The sequence below is a fragment of the Oreochromis aureus genome, linkage group 19 (assembly GCF_013358895.1).
Source record: "Oreochromis aureus strain Israel breed Guangdong linkage group 19, ZZ_aureus, whole genome shotgun sequence".
Taxonomy (NCBI): Eukaryota; Metazoa; Chordata; class Actinopteri; order Cichliformes; family Cichlidae; genus Oreochromis; species Oreochromis aureus.
This window is the reverse complement of record NC_052960.1, coordinates 18,781,445-18,802,358: the sequence shown is the minus strand read 5'-3', so window position 1 is coordinate 18,802,358 and position 20,914 is coordinate 18,781,445. Positions and strand designations below refer to the sequence as shown.

The window sequence follows — 20,914 nt, the reverse complement described above, 5'->3', positions numbered from 1 at the left end:
TGGGTCTTTTCACGTGTGTTATGAATAAATCTTCTTTTTTTCGGTACCGGCACTAGTTTTATTTTGTTGTATTTATCCGCGACACCTTATTGCCGGTCCGTGAAAATATTGTCGGGCATAAACCGGTCCGTGGCGCAAAAAAGGTTGGGGACTGCTGCTCTAAGGTGTGCATGTAAAAAATGAATCCGTAACCAGCTGGTTAGCTTAGCTTAGCTTAGCCTAGCATAAAACCTAAAACAACACAAAATTTGCCAACAAGAAATTTGTTATAACACTTTGATTTATACAGACTAAACAAATTACATACACAATGTTACCTATTATGCTCACAGATGATGCGGGTGCATCTGGTTTTCTACCACCCCCTCCCACTTCCAAGCATTATAGATCGCTAAGCTAACTAGCTGCTGCTTTATATTTAAAGTACTGATATGAAAGCATTGTCAGTATTGTACTGATATGAAAGCATTGTCAGTATTGTCATACCACACTCTCTAAAAGGTTAGTTTCTCCAAAAAAAGAAAAAGAAAAAAAAATCCTCATCTACTCTCAACTAGTTAAGTAGTTTGATACCAAACATCACTCTCAATAAAAATGTTGATTAAGATGGACTTTCAGGTCACACAAGATCACAGGTAACACTGAAATACATGTCAAGCATCTAGGAATCAAGATCAGCGCACTTACAAGCTTCATAACTCCAGACTGAGATCAGTACATGTTACTAAATAAAAGGCTGGGAATGTTCTATAAGGCAGCAAAGATCCAGGGCACAGGCTAATGGTAAGTTAAAATCAGTGAAGCTATCGGCATTTAAAGGTGAAGAGGCAAAGCTTCATCATCTCAGGGGAAATGAAAAGGAGGATGACAGGAAGCTGGAAAAGGCCAGGGTACATTTTGGTCCTGCAAGGTTTAGCATCTCTGGTCACATGTTAGCGCATGTCCTTCAAACCACATCTGAGATCCTTCCAAATACTCCATATGTGTCCTCAAATCTGCTTATTGCCTACTTCAGTGTCTCAAAGTGAAATTGCATGAGCTTGTATTGGGTAAGTGAGCTGAAACACAGAAATACTGTTGCAAAGACTCTCATGCTTAGTGCAGCTATGGAGAGACATCTTCAGCCTCCTTTCTAATCAGGAATGCAAGCCACTCATCTAAAACTCTTTAAAATGATCTTTTGAAAATAAATTATATATTTTCTCAGTACAGAAATAAATACATATCTTTTCTCAAACATAGGAACGAATCATCATCACAGATCTAAATGCTACACTGACTACATTATTCACCAGCTCATCAGTGAAGAAACAAGAATATACGTGACTAACTGATGCCATCTGCCACTAACAGAAACCCATCCAGATATTTAAATGCAAATATACAGTACGCTGACACCGGAGTCAAATCACACCTCTGGCAAACAGCTTTGAAAAAGTAAAATATTCCTCGGCATTGGCATAACAAAAATCCCCTTTAATGCTCGGCTCATCCTCGCAATGTGAAAGCAAGCAAACTAAACTCTCGCTGTCTTTTAGCGGTTAGCATGCTCGTCCTGCTGTGTGAAAGTCATCACTACAGATACAGATACGGTATAAAACCTGCATCTCTCTCAAAAATTAAGAAGAGAAGAAGCCAAAAAACATTTAATTGGTTGCTCTCGTTACACTTTTTCACTGCTAATTAGATTCAATCAAACCGTTTGACTGAGAATGTCTTTCATGGCTGTCTTTGGGGCGCGCTGCAAAGCTCTCCAAAATCAATCACCATTAGACAAAAATGTCAATTTTAATATTTGGGAAACTTCCTTACATGCTTGCTTGCTGAGATTTAGATGAGAACACCCTCTGTATACGTTGTAAGCACATAGCTGGAGCCAGCAGCTAATTAAGCTTAGCTTAGCAAAATCGCTCCAAAAAGATATGTATGCAGATATTTGTAGTCTGCTTGTAGCCCACGTTCTATCAACCAATCATGTTTGAGCATGCTTCGACTGCATGCATTTAAGTAGTCTATGTGGAGAGAGAGAGGGGGAAAAATAGGGATTGTTGATTTACTGAAACACACCTAGCTTCTTTAAAACTGATCTGTAGTCACATGCAGTCGATAACAGCTGGACAGAACAGACGTTCTTGCCCTTGACAGCTGCTAATTACATATATAGTAGCAGACCATTGCCCCGAGAGTCAAACTTAGTCAGGCTGGGCTATTTTCTAGACTTTATGCTAAGCTATACTAACCAGCTGCTGGTGATTATTTCATTTTGATTATACAGACATGAAACTGATTCCTTCTTATTTATCACAAGCAAGCACATTTCCCAGACTATCACTATTTCTCAGAACAGCATGAACACAGCTGCATTACAGTAAGATTTCTATATGCCGTGTCAGTAGAAAACGCCACGTTTTCACTATCAAATGGACTCGGTGCAGCTCAAAGCAACAGAAATAAACTGAGTGAAAAAAAGATGTGATTAAGTCGTCAGCTGCACCATCCGGTGTGACACAATATGCCACATATTTTCATTATCTATGGCGTATCAAGATACTTTGCGTTATCTGTTGTCTGTCAGGCAGATAGTAGCATTATTCACATGAAACATCAAGTTCTCAGCAATCTAATCAAATTTCACATTTCTAAGAGCTACAGTAGCATTTTCTACAGCAGAGTACGTTCCAGGTTCTTCACACAGCTGCTACAACACCAGAGAGCCATGTATGATAAAAGACCATTTACACTGCCATAGCAACTCTTACACATTATGTCAGACCATTAGTTTACTTAATAAATGCATGACATGTAAGCATGAATGAGAGACTGAAAAGAAAATAAGCTATCAAGCCGTCGTCCGAAACTCCAGTTTCTCTCTCACGGAGGCAACCAGTGAGAATTTGTGGCAGGTGAAACCGGGGTGTAATGTGATGTCACGCCTCGTCAGATACTACTGCACGTTCTTGAGGAGGCGTCCGTAGCGGAAGTCGTAGACGTGTCGACAGAAAAACACCAGCTCTGGGTCAGTGTCATCGGGCACACAGTGGTGGGTGGGCATGGCGTTGCCAACAACAGGGGGCACCACAAGGGAGGCGGCGCTGTCGCTGACGCCTTCTCTACGGCGTTTTACCAAGGCACCAAATCTGGACAGGAAACAGACACAACATGAGAAACTAACCTCAAAAACACCCCTGATGGCTCAAAACTCCCTGAAATTAAGAACACGACAGAAAGTAAAAATGCTTTCCTGCTTACCGACAATACTGTGCCAATGTTAGGACATAGCATTTGTCTTCAATACAGGCCACACTGTTTACATCCTGGTGACGGGATGCAAAGATCTCATTCTAGAGAAAGACACTCGGGTTAGATCCACACAAAAAAGCCCAAACAAACAAACCCCATCATGATATCCTCTTACATGTAGAAGTAGCGGGTGGGACTTTAAAGACTAAATCTCTCTTCTAAATTTTAAACAAACCCTCCTGCCTCACCCTCACTTCCAGATACATGTGTACTGTATTTATTCTTATCTTATTTTATTCTAATTTTTCCTTCACAACTTTTGCACTGTCCACTTCCTGCTGTGACAAAACAAATTTCCCACGTGTGGGACTAATAAAGGTTATCTTATCTTATCTTATCTTATCTTATAAAACCGATTTGCAGAGAAAGATGCTTTACGTCATCCTCTGTGACAAAGCCGTGTTCCCGTTCTCACACTGCTGCTCTGATGTGTTTGTTGTCTGTCAGTGCACGCTGAGAGACGACAGATTTCATGTGGTTTAATGTTTCTAGACAGTGAATTGAACTCGTTCCTCTGGGAGATTACTGACATCAGGATGTGAACACAATAGAAACCTATTCCGCAACATGTGTGCCTGCCTGCGTACAGTGCTGTGCAAAAGTGTTAAGCCACTAGGGATGGGTACCGGTGTCCGGTGCCATGATGGGACCGGTTCTGACATAAACGGTAGTAACCAGACTGAAAAGCAGCGCACATTTCGGTGCTTTATTTCGGTGCTTTTTTTTTCCTGAGCCAATTCTAGCCACTCATTTTACGTTTCCGAGGATAGTAGGCGGGGCCAGGTACGTACGTTCTGTTAGAGCAGAGCTACAGATTAAAAATGCCCAAGGCAAAGCGATCAAAAGTCTGGCAGTACTTCGCAGCAAAAGATGCAAACTCAGCAGCCTGCAACAAGTGCTTTAAGCTGATACTGTGATACTGTCAAAGGAGGTAACACCTCAAATCTGATGAAACACCTGGCGACGCATAGCGTTTTTTGTTTTTTTTTTTAAAGCCGAGAAATGCGCCATGTTTGATAGCGTGCTACGAGACCTCACACCGTGCACATCTACTGCGGGTGTGGTGCCTGTTATTGGACCCGGAGTTAGCAACATCCCCCAATAACCCGAAGAGTAGAGTCCTGGCCCCTAGCCCTGTCAGTGTAGCAGAAATGATGACGGATGATGATGGCAGCAGCAGCCGTTCTCCTCTGCGTGAGTAGCTTCATGTTGTTCGTCTGTAATTAACGTTGAGTACGCTAACCACATTATTACATTAATGCATGTAAAGTGACCTAGCAAACACCGTCGTAGTTACATGCGGCTGTCTTCTTGTTTGATGGCAGATACTCCCTTCACCCTGGCCAAAAAGGCTAAAATGACCAAAGAAAAAGTGGGAAACAGCTAAACATGAGAGGTTTTTGGACAAAGTTTGTGTTTTTTCCATTGTTTAAGCACTGCTTCCAGCCAAGAGTGAGACCATATATGCCCTATAGCTGCAGAAAAGGCTAACATTGTTATCTTTTTACAAAAAAAAACAGCTGAACATGAGAGGTTTTTGGACCACTTTTGTGTTCTCCATTGTTTAAGCACCGGTTTGAGCACCGTTTAAGCACCGGCACCGTTTCAAAAGTACCGGTTTGGCACCAGTATCGGATAAAACCTAAACGATACCCATCCCTATAAGCCACCTTTCATTTTTTTATCTTTTGCTTCTAAGGAGTCAGATTTGTCTTCAGCAAAGGTTTTCCAGGCTTTATGAAGGTCTTCCAAAGTTCCTTTGTACATCGGCTGCTTTTTCACTAGACCATTTACAGAGGAATTTTTGTTGTTGTTTGACGAGTTACTTAACACTGCATTAAAAAGACCTCTAACTCACTGTTGTGTTTACACATAACAGAAAGTTAACAAAGACCCACATTAAATGTTATCTTCAGTAACTTTGTTACTATCTGCTTATTGCAAAAACATATAATTTGTTCCAATTTTCTTAGTTGAACATATGAAAAATGCCAAGAATAACACACACTGACAGATATAAAAATAGTACTTCTGCACCAACAAGGTGATTTCCAAAGAGCTATTAGCCAAAAACTTGACGTGCCTCTGCACGGTGCAGTGCAGTGTGTCCTTAAAAAATTTGAGTAAATTGCACAATTGGAGGACAAAAGGAGGTGAACAGTCTCTGAAAGTCCTTAAGAAACAGGAAAAAAGCAAGGACCTGACCCAGGACCCCAGAGATTAATCTGGCCCCACAGTTGCTTTACTGTTCACTGAAGGCTCATCAGAAATAGTCTCAGGAGAAAGGTGGCTGTCAAGAAGCCATTCTTAAGGAGGGGAAACAGAAGGAAAAGCCCAAAGAAAAAAGAGCCATCTGTACCGGAACAAAAGGCAGCAAACATACAAAGAAGAGCTTTGAATGTTCTTCAAGACGCCTGGAGAACTGTTCCTAAAGACCGCTTAAAGAAATGAGAGGAAAGCTTGGATAAGAGAGTTCTAAATATTGACTTTAAAGCTTGTTAAAATTATACAAACTCTATTTTTGTCTTATATGTTGTATTTCCATGTAAGTTTGCACAAGAAATCTTTGCAGCGATGAATGATTTCATAGCAAAATATTACAAAAAATAGTGATGACTTAAGACTTTTTCACTGTACTGTACAACTGTGCATTCATTGCTTTGATACAATGGTTATTCTTATTGTGTAACACAGTCCAAGGTGTCCCAATACAAAGAAATATACTTAATGTCCTTGGGCAAGACAATGAGCCAATGAGAGTGAAGGTGAACACCTTACACTGGTATTTGAGTGAGAAACAGCTTACAGCCTGCTATAAATACACTGCTGAATTTTTCCTAAAACACCCTTCACTGTACTTTCTAAGCAGCTGGTGGTTTAACAGAAGTAGATAACATACTTTTTGGGAACAATCTGCAGCCCTGGATTAATACACATTTAGTGCATTTTTTAAATATTAAATCAGCAGGACTTAAAATAAACTACATCATCAGGTTTTGGATAATTAGAGAAGCATTTTAGCGTGTTCCCTTTCTTTCTGTGTTTTAAAGTTTACATAACATGTGTTGTTGACAATAGAAAACACATTTAACACTATAATAAGAGTCATTATATTCATTAATAGTATCTAAAATCTCTTCTGGTTTAGAAAGCTGGCACGAAGCACACATTACAGCCATTAGTTAAGCGTGGATTACAATTTTTTTCCCCTTTTTTAAAATCACAGCACTCAACCGGCTTGTTATGAGAGTGTGGAAAGCCACAAAAACATGTGTTGATCAAACACCTGGATCCACCTTGAACCGTGCCGTAACCTTAACCGTGACAACACTAATTTTACAATTCCATTTGATCCAGCTACTAGAATTGCATCAAAGAGGCGAGTAAAAATTACATGGAAATTACATGCAGCAGGCAGGATTTTCCAAACTTCCTCGCAGTGCACTACAAAGCAAGGCCGTTTAAAGTTACATGACCTCGAATTATATATCGCTGTAGCTCCTGAGTACAGTGTGTTTTACCAAACAGTAAAATGTGGACCTGAAGTTAAGTTTCCCCTAAAATATTTTGTTATAGAGGCAGTGGATTGGCCTCTGGTGCAATTCCAGCAGCGCTGAATGATCATAGCAGCATTAAAAGGATATTATATGAGCACTTAAGGTATCAGAGAGTCTTGTTCTCCCATCTTAATAGACATTTGGGCTACTTTATAGCTTTGTTAGGCCATAGGAGGACTTGAGCCTTTCAGTGTATGTCTCAGAGAAGGAGAGATATGCAGATAAAGGAGACACGAAGGTAGTAATCAGAGCCTGGCATATTGCACACGGTGTTTCTGTGAGTTATTTAACTCCTCCCGCCAGAACCGGTGATGCTTTCTATTAAGCGTACGTGAACTGGCTCGACCTGTGCATCACTAATAGCCATGATTACAGGCGCTGAATATGCTGCAGTTGACACAAGCTATATTTTAGATTTGCTGATCTATAATTACCCCTGGCAGTTATTAGAAAGCCGTGATAAAAAAAAAAGCATTTCAGAAACACACGTCAGCCTTCTCACCTCACAATGTACGCTGGGGTTGCGTCCTCCCTGTGTGTGTTCTGGACGGTAGTACCAAAACAAACTCATCATCAGCTCTCCTGAAGGAAAGAAAAAAAGTCAAACATAGCACGTCTTTCACTTCACTTCTCAAACCAGTTATTACCACATAAATGCGTCTTCTCGTGTGGTCTGAGTGAATGCTGCGTGCAGCGAGCGTACTACCTGACTCTGGTTCTTCCCACAGAGCTGAGACCTTAGCCACGTAAGGCAGAGACTTTTTTCTAGGTCCAGATTTCAGCAGAACAGTGTCTCTGACTCTAATCAGCTCCCCGTCCCTGTGGACTCCCTCAAAGCACTTCCTCAGCACCAGAGTGTCCTCGCCCTGGGAACACAGCAGCAGGAAATACTGACTCCTCTAGCAGTCAGAAACTGATAAGCTTTGAGAGGCTGTGGAGTAAAAAGCTGCAGGATGTGATTTGTATTGAATGGCTTCTGCGCCTTGGTTGTCGGGGTTGCTGGATAAAATGTAGTAAAAAATAGTGACTAAGCCCCGATCCCACAGTGAAACAGGTGCTATGAATCACCCCCCATACTCTCTCAGGACACTTAAGTAAAATGACATCAGCTCTAATTAAAAGTGGTGCCATTGTGGCTGTGTCAAAAAGCACCAAAATGACTTTCTCTACATACCACAGAGAAAACCTCCTTCTCAAAGGGCAGGCCAAATGGCCTCCAGCCGTTGGTGGATTTTTGGCGGCCATTCTTCGGCTGCTTGGCAACCGTTTGCCCTCCGTCGCTGGCACAGCTGAGCTTCTGTTTCTTGTTCCTGTTGAGAGGGCAGACAGCCGAGCTGATGCTGCCGGTGCTGCGCGCGCCAGACCTTGACCCGCTGGGCTGCTTGGCACTCTGTGGACACTCCTTTGCCACCTTCAGCGGAGGCTGCGGTTGGCTGGGGTCAGACAGCGGAGTCTGGATGTGGGGCACTGATTGGCCGGCTGGAGGCACAGTGGGAACGGGGCAGCCAGTAAGGATTCGAGGGCTGGGACAAATGGGGATAGAGGAGGGGCTGTGGTGGTCATTGAGGGTTGCTGGGTAGTCATCTGAGGAAGGAACAGAAAAGGTATGATAATGTGAAATGAATACAGAGTACTTAAACGAGCCCTGCGTGCAGACTTTAGAGCAATAACAGCTATCGAATCACAGCCAAGACACACAGTTCATTCTTCGCCATTTGCTTTCATGCCACGCCCCCTTTCACGTGGCTGATGAACATCTGCAGGAAACATCACGCAAACAAGCTTCAGCTGCAGCACAAGCAGAGTTTCTGCTTGTGCTGGAATGACAAAATTTTCTTTAGATATTTTACTTCAACCTAATCTAGTTTATTTTGTTTTGTCATTCTTCCGTGTTGGTGTCAAGCTGATCAGCTAGTTCATGTTTCATTCCTATTGGTCACATTGTGAGATGGTAAGCCTACTTTTCTGACGGCGCCATCATTTTCTCCCATACTTTAGTTGGTTGTTAGATGGTTACAACTACGAACTCTGAACCACTTTTATTAATTATTATTTTATGCAAAATTACAATACAAGGAACAACAGAAATAATTACATTTCTGTAAATTTTAAGTAGTGTGTAATTCATTATAGGTACATAGTTTTTACAGGACAGAAGAAATAATTTCACTGTAAGTATGCTGTACTTTTCGGGGTGCGTGCTGCATTATGGAGTGACTTAACCTTGTCTAACTTCCAGGTATTTTACAGGTATTTTATGGGAAAGGAGACACCAAGGACACTCATTCCTTTACACTCACTTTGAAAGATGTTTGAACAGTGATTGTGAAAAAAAAAGACAAGAAGTTAAGTTAGATTTGGGTCCATCATGATGAGGTCACATGCAAATTTTGACAGTATTTATTTTTTTCTCTTATAAATCGCTGAGGGGGAACAGTTCTCCTTTAGATTGGTCAAATAAAATAACAGCTGAGTAACAGAACATCAATCGTGCACATCAACATAATGAATATTTAACAAGGATAACAACTCCATAATACGGCCAACGCCTTTAAGTATTTGTAGATAAATATAATTGCATTATCATTTCAAATAAAACCCACAGAAATTCCATTTGATTACAGGGAATTACGATCTTAATTGCGAGCCGTATCATAAGGTGTTACCTAGAACTTTGAACTCTGATACGAGAGGCACAACAAATACTCGGTTGTTAATATTTATGCTGAAGTAGCAAAAAAAGCAAACAGGCAGAGCCTCAATTAAGATCAATTATAGTCTTTACCATGCACACAAACTAGACGTTTCTCCTAAACTGGCACTGAAAAACAAGACAAGCATTCTCCTGTGTGAGCGGGGGGTTGTGCACACTCCCATGACACAGCTGCAGTGGTGACATTAAGGTGAAGCGATGATCAATGAACCCATTTCACAGCAGATTTGTGCACTTGTCATAGCAGGAAATATTCTTAACAGTGGCTCAGCTGCAGTCCCTGTCCCAGGCAGGAAGCCACAGCTGAGGATTAGACTACCAGGATCCTTCAAGCTCGCTCACCTAAATAGAATCCAGTCATTTTTAATGTTGTGAATTACACCTGTGCTTTTCCTGCTATGGCAAGTCAAAATCTCTGCTGACCGACCTATTTGTTGGCTGAATCTGAACCTCATCTGCCGCATTCATCGAATCCCTGAGAGTACATTAACACTTTTTTTTTGCTATCTTTGAACTTCAGTGTTGTGCCCCCTAATAATTCTACTCAGTAAAATTTCAGAGAAAGAAATTGTGACAAGCCGTCCTTTATAAGGTGATGATTTTTATTGTGTGCTCAAATATGGGACTTTACAAGACTGCTGGATTTTTTTTTTCATATTTTCACCAGCCAATAAAAAGATTTGATGTTCGTGTCCCAAATTACAGATCCTGATTCATTTTTTATAGTAAGAAGGTAAAAGTTTCAGGCTTTTATTTTTAATAGTTTCTGAGATGTTTACGTTCAAACATCCTTCCAACCCTTTTTCTTGTGCTTATATTATACATTTATGTCTGTATTATTTATAATAGTGATAAGAAACCTGTATTTTTCATGCATTATGTGATGAACGGCGGGTCCTCCTGCACATTGGCCGAGACTCTGAATCATGAGGTATTGCCATCTTTTCTTAAAAACTGATGCTTGGGTGAATGAGCACTTCGAGACGTGCATTTCCTCCATCCTTGCACTTCTTCCTCATTTCCTTCCTCGCATCCCCCGCTGGGCGAAGCCAAGATTCGAGGAAGAGACGAGTGAGGGAAGCGAGAGGGCCCATTAGCCAAATGAAATGCAGCTTAAGCTGTACACACCTCCGAAGATGCCACAAAATGAGCAAGCGAGCGAGGAAGCTGTCAATAAAACCGGAGGTGTATACACCCAAACAGTAATGAGGTCTGTTCAGGCAGAAAAGTGGCAACACCTGTGTGGGTGGACCACAGACCTCTTTGACAGCATACTTGTCACAACAGGAAAAGCACAAGTGTACTAATGACATTAACAATGGCTCTGTTCTATTTAGGTCTCCTAGTAAGCCATGACAGTATGACACAAACACACCCCACACACAACACCAGGGTAAGCAGCCAAATGAAATTCAGCCATTATTTCTTCTATTATGTACGCCTGTTCTTTTCCAAGTTAACATTTTCACTGAGATTAAACTTGGTTCTCTAGCAGATAAAAGTCCTCACAGACAGCGTGACCTGGTTGTGACTGTTAGAGACCACAGAGTGACAGAGAGAGAGAGCGCGTGTATGAAACTAGTGTTATTTTGAGATCGCATTCAGGTGTTTCTAACCATACCCCCACAAATTCAGACACTGTTTAACCCCAGCGTGCTTTCCTGTTCAGGCTCACATCGCTCACTTTGAACACAGAAACTCACAGCAGACACTCGAGCCCGTACAGGCCTCGTGTTCACCGTCCAATGACTTTTATTCAAACTGAGACAAAAGGGGTCTTGCCCTTTATCTGATTTTTTTTTTTTTTCCAACTTCCCACTCAAGTGACATGCCAAAGTGGGAGAATATAAATGGCTCATATAATAGCTATTCTCAGCACATTGTACTCCTTTGGCAGCTGGATGAGCGGGGCTCTGCATGCAAAATAATATACCCATACTGTGCTGACGAACATTTAATACTTATTCAAAACGCTTACTTAGATAAAAGGAGCCCGTCACAGAAATACGACTCCATTTGTGAAAACAGCTGTTTTAATGTCATTTATGAATCTTGAGGGCACTTTCTGTAGCTTAAAAATAAAATCTGATCTCAGCTTGTATTTGGAAACAGAATACTGATGCAAACTTTGACAGAAAAATTGTCATTCTGGTTGCACAAATAACTCATTAACTTGGAATTTCTACTAAATGAATTCTTGCAAATTAAACCGTGTGATCTCCGCTTACCTCTTTTTACGCTGTGGTTACATTTGATGCAGTCTGTGGGGCTGAAGGAGCACGCTCCTCTATTAATGGCTGGAATCACACTGGTATAAGCAGAGTAGCCGTTGATCCTGCAGGGCTCTCCGTAGCACGGTTTCACTGAGGTGCAGCAGTACACTGGATGGCTAATCCCTGAGGGTTGGGGACCCGTGCCGGGGAGCAGCTTCGGCCTCTTGCTGCCGCTTGGGCATAAAGCGAGGGATGATATGGTGGAGGGGGAGTTGTCTGGGTGGCTGAAATGAACGTAATAGCCTGGGAAACAGGTGTACGTGTGCGGGCTGATGGTTATGGCTGCCGGGTGGCCGACAGAATGGTGGTGGTGATGGTGGTGGTGATGATGATGGTGGTGGTGGAACACCTCAGACAGTGAGCCGTCCTCTGGTTCCTTGAAGGTTTTGTCATCCAGAAAGAGGGCCAGCCTGTGAAAGTACTCGACACATCTCTCCTGGGAGCAGCAGTAACAGGAAGACACCTCCGTCTCCACCTGCTCCTCTTTGATTGTTTTTAAGGAGAATCCCAGAGAAGAGCCACAGTGGAGAGGGTGCTTGACACACTCCGGCCCCCCTGTGGCACCCTTCCACTCCGGATCCAAAGTCTCCGTCTTACACAAACTGCAGCATTCCTGGATGGCGGGGCTCACCTGGGAATGGACTGGATCTTCTGTGCCCTGTTTTCTGTGCTTTAGTTGCCCCTCATGTTTGGGATGTGTTCTTCGTTTGGTGTGTGTTGTTCCTTTGCACACAGCCTTACCACTCACTCCATCCTGAGTCGTAGCTGCAGCTTCGCTTCTACTCCCTGGCTTGGACTCCACCCTCCTTTGCCGTTTGGCCCCATATGGGGCACTGGTGAGTTTGAGCAGCGTTGCAGCGGTGAGGCCTGCTTGACGCCGAGGTGTCGGTGCAAGCAAACTCAACCAGTCGATGTTCTGAGTCTCAGCTGTGGAACGCTTTTGTTTTTTCGGTCTCTCTTTTTGGACTGCTTTCACTTCCAAAGAACCTTTTTTGGTTTTCTGATCTCCGTGTTCAGTTTCAGTGACCTCTTTCGCTGGCTCTTCGTTGGATGTCTGACATTTCTTTGCGTTATTCCCCATGAGTGAGACGTCTTTGTAGAGCAGCAAGCTGTTGACAGCCTCAGCGTTAAGAGAAGCCATTCTCCTTCTGCGGGGCTCAAACATAGCTGAGGGCATCATGAGTAAGGCGTCACATTGGTTGTTTTTTGGTTCCAGTGCTTGCTGATTGGCGGCAGAGGTTTTCTTGAGTCCATGTTTGGTCCCTCTTTGGATGGAGTGTTCCTTCTTTTTAACTTTTACACTCCTTTTCTTCCCAGCTTTTAGTGCATTCTTCTCTTTACCAGCAGCTCCTTTCTCCTCCAGACGGGTGAGCAAGACGCAACAGTCCAACGCATCTCCATCACTCACGGCTAGTTTCTTCTTTTTATTTCGGTGCAAGTCTTTCTTGTCCCTCTTTTTCTTTCTCTTCAGCTCATTCGCCCTCCCTCTGCCTTTCTTCACACCATCCTGCTTTTCCTTACTTCCTCTCGCCTTCTTGGGCTTTCCGCATTTCGCCGTCTGGCACCGCTGAGCTTTCACCATATTCTCAGCGTCTGGGAGCAGATTCACTAAACTGTCTTCATCCACGGGTTTCTGATTGGTGGAGGGTTTCAGCTCAGACTGGGCTTTCAGTGGATATCATCATGGATCATCATCTGGGTCCATATGGCTCTCTGAGAAGACACAGATCAGACATTCAACATTAAAGCTTAAGTCACACACAGATTTTACTCATGCAGAACCTGAAAGTGACTTAATGTAACAGACAGGATCTTCTGATGCATTATGTAGCAACCGGTTTTACTTCGTTTGCTGTCAATTTTCCACATCCACAGAGAATAGGAGCACTTAGGAAACCCCTCTCCTTAACATGCAAATACGCTTCGTGCTCAAGACGGAGGATCAGAGACCAAAAGCACATCACACGCTGCACGCACATCATGCATTCAGACTGCTTTCCCTTTTTTTTTTAGATCCATTTTAGATTTAATTTTTCTCCTTTTACAGTATCTTGATCACAGCACGCTGATAACAACAACATTAAGACCACTAAAATTAAGTATCATTGATTAATACACTGTTAAGCTGAGAAACTTTGGGTCCAGTTATTCGTGTGAATCTTACTTTGACACGTACCGCCTACCTAAACCTGTTCTTGATTGTTAACCTATTGTTCCAGAGCTACAGGTGTGCTGTTGCCATCACACCTATAGTATGGGAACAACACACCTCGACAGCAGTGGTTTCCTCTGCCTGAACAATGCGGCCAACCACCCCACAAAAAACAGGAACACAACAAAAATGCTGCAAAAGTTGTCACTGTGGTATCTGCGACATGATGCGCAGGATCATGACAACAGTGAGAAAGGGCACACAGCCAACTCTTCACATAAAATGCTCATATAGACAAATCAGAGTCCTTTCAAGTAAATGCACTCATACTTATATAGTGCTTTTTTACTCTTTCCTTGGCCAAAGCACAGATTGGAATGCGGACTGGAGCCTCCTGGAACTGAACTGTAGATCTGATCAGTAGATGACCTGCTTTGCCTCCTGAGCCGGCACTTTAACATTTAGAATTAATATTTAGAAGGGGTGAATTTTGACCTAACCCACCATCTGGTCTTAAATAAGATGGACAAGGGTACAGGGGGTGGTTGTAGCTCAGGAGGTAGAGCAGGTCATCTACTAATTGGAAGGTTTGTGGTTTGATCCCTGGCTGCTCCTGCCTGCATGCCAAATATCCTTGGGTAAGATCCTAACCCTAAGCTGCTCCCTGATGCATCCATCACAATGTGAATGTTACACAGAAAACACATAAGCACTGAAAAAGAACTATTTGCATAAATGAGAAAGGAAGTGTAAAGTGTTTTGAGAACTCAGGTAACGTAGAAATGCACTATATAAAAACCAGTCCATTTGCCAAACTGACCCAAATTTCCTTCTTTTTTTTTTTAAACCAGGAAGTGAAACTCTTGCCATTTACATTTACAGGAGTATCCTGGGCCAAGATAGGCAGCATTAGCCTAGCATGTTTTATGGCAGGAGAAACCAGAGTGCCTGGAGAAAACCTGCAGAAGCACAGGAAGAAAAAAAAAACCATCCACACATAAGTGTTTGTCCTGGTTTGAACTTGTCAGCCAGGGTTTGAACCCGGGATCCTCTTGCTGTTAGGCAAGCACTGTGGCTAACCTCTGAGCCGCAGTGCTGTAAAAGCTGTTTTTGGTCCCTTAACCTAAACAAGCAGCAAGCTATGCAAAACACAAAGCTCCCAAATATGATTTGAACTGTGGTCTCTTGGCTGACAAACCAGTGCCTTTATCTTCCACTGCCTCCCCCTCCAGCATTCTGATCTGGGTTATATGACTGTTTAAAGGAAGGCCGTTATCTCTCTGGATCCAATACTGCTGTGGCTGTTGTGTTCAGGCACCAGCGCTAAAGGGCACCTTGTTCATATCACTGTGGCCCCACTGCATCTGACTGAATGGCAGCATTTGATGCCCTGGGATGGGAATGCACTGGATGATCCCAAAGGACCCGTGTGTCCATGCCCTGATGGGTCTGAGCTGTTTTAGCCGCACAAGGGAGGCTTGCACAATATTACACAAGTTCTTTTAATGATGTAGCTGATCTGTGTATGTTTAGTTTAATGTGCTGTAGCTTCCACGTTTCGGTTTTTGTTTTTTGTTTCGAGTTTTAAAAGAGAACTGTTGGCTTTTGATCCTTTGTATTAAAAGACCATTTTGCCATGCCTTGAAGTCATATTGAAGCAGATTAATGACTCAAGCAAGTCACTGAGAGCCTGTTGGGTTGCAAGCACCCACTCACTGCTAAAACACAAACCCAAAAACCAGAAAAAAGGTGAGGCATTTGAGTGATGCATTTTATATTTGATATGATGGATGCTCAGACTCTCGCTTCTCATATTCTCATTTATCGTGTCAACGACACAACAAACTCTTTCAATTCACTGTAAGATATGAAATTAAGCAATGATTGTCTGACACTTGGAGGCACAAAACAAACAGTACCACAATCAAATGACTCATGAATCGATCCTGATTCTGCAAAAAAAGAAAAAAAAAAGGGAAAAAAAAACTGGTGGCAGAAACACTTGTCACACAATAGCCTCTTCAGTTTCCATGTCAACAGGCTGATACCAAAGCAGCTCCGGCAACTTTAGAACAGACGATGCATAACAAGACTTACGGCCCTCCGTAACTCACGGCTTTCTGCTCTCTCAACGGGAAAAAACACCTCACTTAGGAAAAGCCTTTAGATATCCCGATGACTCAACTCCGGCGACCTTTATGTAATGACACTCGTGTGTGCAGCAGAAGGAGATGGATCATGCTTCTTGCTGCAGCCCTGGAACACAATTATGCTACTTGACCTCCAAGGAGTAAGTCAACATGGGTCTTTTTATATTAAGTGACTCTCCAGCGAGAAAATCCCTGAGCTTTCACAAACACACACAAATGATCAAGTTCTGAGCACGCTTCTTATTAATAGATTCAGTGTAAGTGTATGATATGAGCTAAGAGGCTAACGATAGTACATTTCAATCGCTATATTTCAGCCAATCATGGACGCCTATTTCATTTGTTTTTGTGGCAGAAGTTGTTTTTTATGATCTTAGGCACAGACATATGGGCACCTGTCCAATGAGAAATATACCACCAACCAAGAGCTTGTCCACTTCCTATTAATCCCACTACACTGAAATTTGGTTCTCAAATAAGGTATCAATAATATGTAAGAAATGACTGACACAACTCTAATGTGGTTTCTTAGAGTAGAGCTGATTTTGTCTATAAAACACTGGTGTTCAGCTAATGTATCCTGATTGATCAGTTAAAGACTTAAAACCAGACAGAACCCCCGAGTACCACGTTTTGCAAACATCAACCGTGACCGTCTTTCCCCTGACAGTCCGTTTTTAGCCTATAATGAAGGCAATAATGCATGAGGTAAATCACAATTATTAAAAGATTTTTTTTAAAAAATCCAGATCAAAAGAAATAAAGGAAAATGACAAAGAAATGTGTACAATTACTTTTAATGTTGAAGGAACTACTCATGCCATACACAACTACAAATCCCAGATCCGGGACTTCAACACTTCCCTTCTTCTTCTCAAATGTAATGATTTTAATTCTTACTGTAGTATTTATATGGCTATTAACAGTGTTGTATGGTAATAGTCATTTAAATACATTTTTTGTTTGTGTTGTGCATGTATAATTAATTATAACCTAGTTATCAATATGGTACAATGATTACAATCACACCTCGAATGTCTTAACATTAGTGGGTTGAAACATTTTCACAGGTCGTTTAAATTAAGGGTTGTAGGTAGAGTAGTTCTTTTCATGAACAAATGCATTTTTGTTAAAAAAGGTTAATATCATATAGACTGATGGTTTCTATAGGAGCACATGCCATCGTTTCACAATGTCATAGATCGTAGTAAGTCTGCTTTAGATGGTTAAAACATTATGGCTCATCATCAAAATCTCTATGGAGATATGAGTGGGATTTTTACGTCCAGAATGACCCTGTTGAGACATTAATAATAATTTGAAATACGCATATTATCTCATTTACTTTAATAAAAAAAAATCCTATAAATCACCAGAAAAACAAAAACCTTTCACCCTTTGAACACCGAGCAACAGCCGCCTGCCATCTTTCTAAAGGCTACGATTGACAATAACTGATTGGAGCTGATGGTATTGTGAGACGCTCTTACAAGCCCACAGTAAGTGATGTTTATTATCTGTACTCATGTTGGCTTTCTATAAATCAAAGCGCATCACATCATGCTGTAATCTTTTTTGCCCGTTGTCCTGTTTTTAAAGTGAACCACTTAAGAGTTCCAACAGGGCTTTAATGGCTGCGATGGGGGCATTCAAGGAGAGTGTATGTGTGTGTGCGCCTGAGAGGGTTATGAGAAACAAAACAAGGATCTCATACACTGCATGCTATGAGCTGTCTCTTTGAATTTTGCCTTTAATTATGGATTTAAATCTTTAAAATTTTACAATTAGGCACCTCAAGTCTAAAAAAACCCAACTACATATAGGGCTGTGCTGAATCACATCGTCCACGTCATTGTGATATTGCAGTTATAGCAACGCCACACGTTCTTAGTGCACACAATAATGAGACAAACTCGGGCATGCGCCTAAAAAGGCGAGCTACTTTAGCAACCTCCAACAAAGCACAATGCTTTGCAAAATAAACAAGAACACTGTTCCTGCCGAAGGTGGAAACAACAAACTAGTTTTCCACTCGAGGCTGAAAACATCGTCAACTATAACCGGGCTACAAAGGAGTAGATACTAGCAGCTGGTGATGTGCAACCCAAAAGTAAACAAATGACTCAAACCAAGCATCGCCGGCTGCTAGTTGCACTCCATATGGCAGGAAGAGCAAACGGTGGATGGAAATTACTGATGTGGTTACACGGTGGAAAATCAGTGCTTTAAGCAGCTGGTTAAAAAGTTAAGGTTAACTTAATATAGTAAAGTTTTAAGCAGTTATTCTATATTTTTACTTAAAAATTCCAGGGAAAAGCTAGCTGGGACACTTTTGTGCTTACATTTGACTTCTGCCATGTCACTGGATATACTGCTGTGCCACTACTATCACACTGTAATGCTGATGCTGCTGCTGCTGGCACCTTGTTTCAGTAGATTCACACTTTGATTTAGGAGGTGTGTCATCAGTGACAGCAGCTCGCTGGAAAAAAAGGAAAAATCCCCCTTATTTACTTACACTGACTGCAAGCATCACTGAAATGTAGCTCGCTATTTTTTCTATATCATGAGAAATATCATTGCACATCATCTTAAAATATTGTAATATAATTTTCAGGCTGTATTGCCCACCCTAAATGGTGTAAAATAATATTTTAAAAGACCATAAGGCACTCTAGTATTTACACGAGTTGACCTTATCAGCAAGTGTGCAACAAATTGCATTTTTTTACTATGTCAGCTTGCTCTCAGGTCCCACTTAATGAAAGGTTGATTAAACCAAAACCTTGTGCAGCTCCTTTCGGAGTTCTTTAATTACAGTGTGAATAGTTTTATTCTGCTTTTCCAGTCATTTTTCCCCCCTGTCTGCAAATATAAAATATGTGCAAGACTTTCTGCGCTAAAACCTGAGTACGATTTTTTTATAAGCCACAGTGCATTAAAATGAATAACGACACGGAACATACTCGGGCTTAACCAGGCGAACGAATGTAAACCCACTTAGATCCGGAGCGGACAACTCCGCCCGGACGTTTTTGAAACCATCTCATAGCTCGGTCTTACGGCCCTTATTGGCGGATGAGTCGGTGAACCGTGAAATGCAATCCATGAGGGAGAAATTTAATTTTCAGATAACAAGAGGACAGAGGGAGCCTCACATTGAGTTTCTGTCTGTGGATATCAAATCAAGTTACTTCATTTGAATAAGACAAGCATGCACAGTGGAAGGACAGGAGCTCATTGAAGAGCATCATCGTTTCCCCTGGCTAGAGCATCGCCACGCTGACCACAACAAAGAACGCGGCCTTTTAGCGGAGGGAATTAATGAGTATTACGGTCACTTTTCTTTCCGTGCTGTTGCGAAAATCGACCTAAAACACGTTGCCAGTTTAGATGAGCTTTGCTCACACCGCCTTATGCACAGCAGCAATGCCAGTAGGCTGCATAAAGCCACCCACACACACATACACACACAGTTTGAAAATATTAACATTTGTATTACGACTCTTTGAGGGAACATTAAACATAAGTCTTGAAAATCCCTGTTAGCAACAGTTTATGTTTTTTTCTCTAACATCCCCCGTGTCTATATAACACATTCAGGGAGAACACTGAGTCTTTTTTGGTCTTTATATACAGTGAAGGATGTTTAAACCCTGTTTATCTTTATTTTACACAGGAAACCTTTTTCTCCACTATCTGACTTTAAGACAACAGTAGACGTGCTGAGTACAAATCTCTATGACTAAATCTGTTTACTTTGAAAGGTCAAGGATTTAACAGACGAATCCAAAGAGGTCAAAGGCCATCGAGTGACTAAAGGCGGAAATCCATTTTCCCTTCTTTGCTTTTCTCATTACTTTTGTGTTTTGTTTTTTTTTTAAATAAATGAATCCCAAAGCTGAGAATTAAAGGCTCTTTTCACAACATACTACATTTACAAAAAGATTTCATCTTTTAAAACCTCCTTGATGTGATGCACTGCTATATTTTATTACACAGTTATATTCTTATACAGTTATAATGCTTTTTTAAGGACTCATTAGCCCAAAAAAGGAGGATTTGATGATTTTAAGTAGTCCTTTTTTTGGTGGTGACTATTTTCAATGTGCAAACCTACAGAATAGTGTCAGTGTGAACATACAGTATATGGTATTTCATTTTTGCAGTATTAAAAAAGCTGAAATTCACTACTAAAAATGCTGCAATGTTAACATTTATTCATTTTAAAGTCCTTATTTCCAAGTGTTACATAAGTAACACTATTAAAAATAGTATCTTGTAGTACAAAGTTTCAAAGGGTGCATTCATAATATCATATTGTTTAGTGCTGTGTTTTATTACTAATCTCCCAACATCTAAGCAGCATTTACCTGCTGCTGGGATTCAACACATTTATCTACTTTTAGGCAGTTTGTCCTGCAGGAACACGTCACACAATAGAAGCTGTTAGTATTACTGTGTAGGAAAAGCTTAATTTGCACACAAATTGCCAACCAAATAAATGTAGGAAAGGAAAAAGCTCAATATTTAAATATAAAGTACTAAAATGGAATTATTCAAGTACTTCATCGAGTACTTTGGTTGATGCAGTGAAGAAATATCTAAAAAAAGAAAACATAAAGCAAAAGTGAGTAAAAATATAGTCATTTTTTTTCCTTTTAAATATCTTGAGACTCACTTTTGACCCTGAGATTAGTCGGCAGATGATCAAATGCCAGTGCAGCTCTACTGTGTGAATCTTACGCATTTTAAAGTAAATGGAGCAT

General features: G+C 41.3%; 1 protein-coding gene across 1 annotated transcript in view; it reads right to left on the bottom strand.

Moving 5' to 3' along the window:
* Positions 1-262: 262 nt before the first annotated feature.
* Positions 263-20,914, bottom strand: part of bahd1 (bromo adjacent homology domain containing 1) — a 32,791-nt gene continuing 12,139 nt past the window's right edge. Inside the window, exons 2-7 of the mRNA XM_031758260.2 lie at positions 11,799-13,556; positions 8,032-8,441; positions 7,564-7,723; positions 7,360-7,439; positions 3,250-3,341; positions 263-3,137 (exon numbers count right to left, since the gene is read on the bottom strand). Coding sequence (XP_031614120.1) covers positions 2,945-3,137; positions 3,250-3,341; positions 7,360-7,439; positions 7,564-7,723; positions 8,032-8,441; positions 11,799-13,425 — 2,562 coding nt within the window. The 5' untranslated portion in view covers positions 13,426-13,556 and the 3' untranslated portion in view covers positions 263-2,944. The remainder of the gene's footprint in view (positions 3,138-3,249; positions 3,342-7,359; positions 7,440-7,563; positions 7,724-8,031; positions 8,442-11,798; positions 13,557-20,914) is intronic.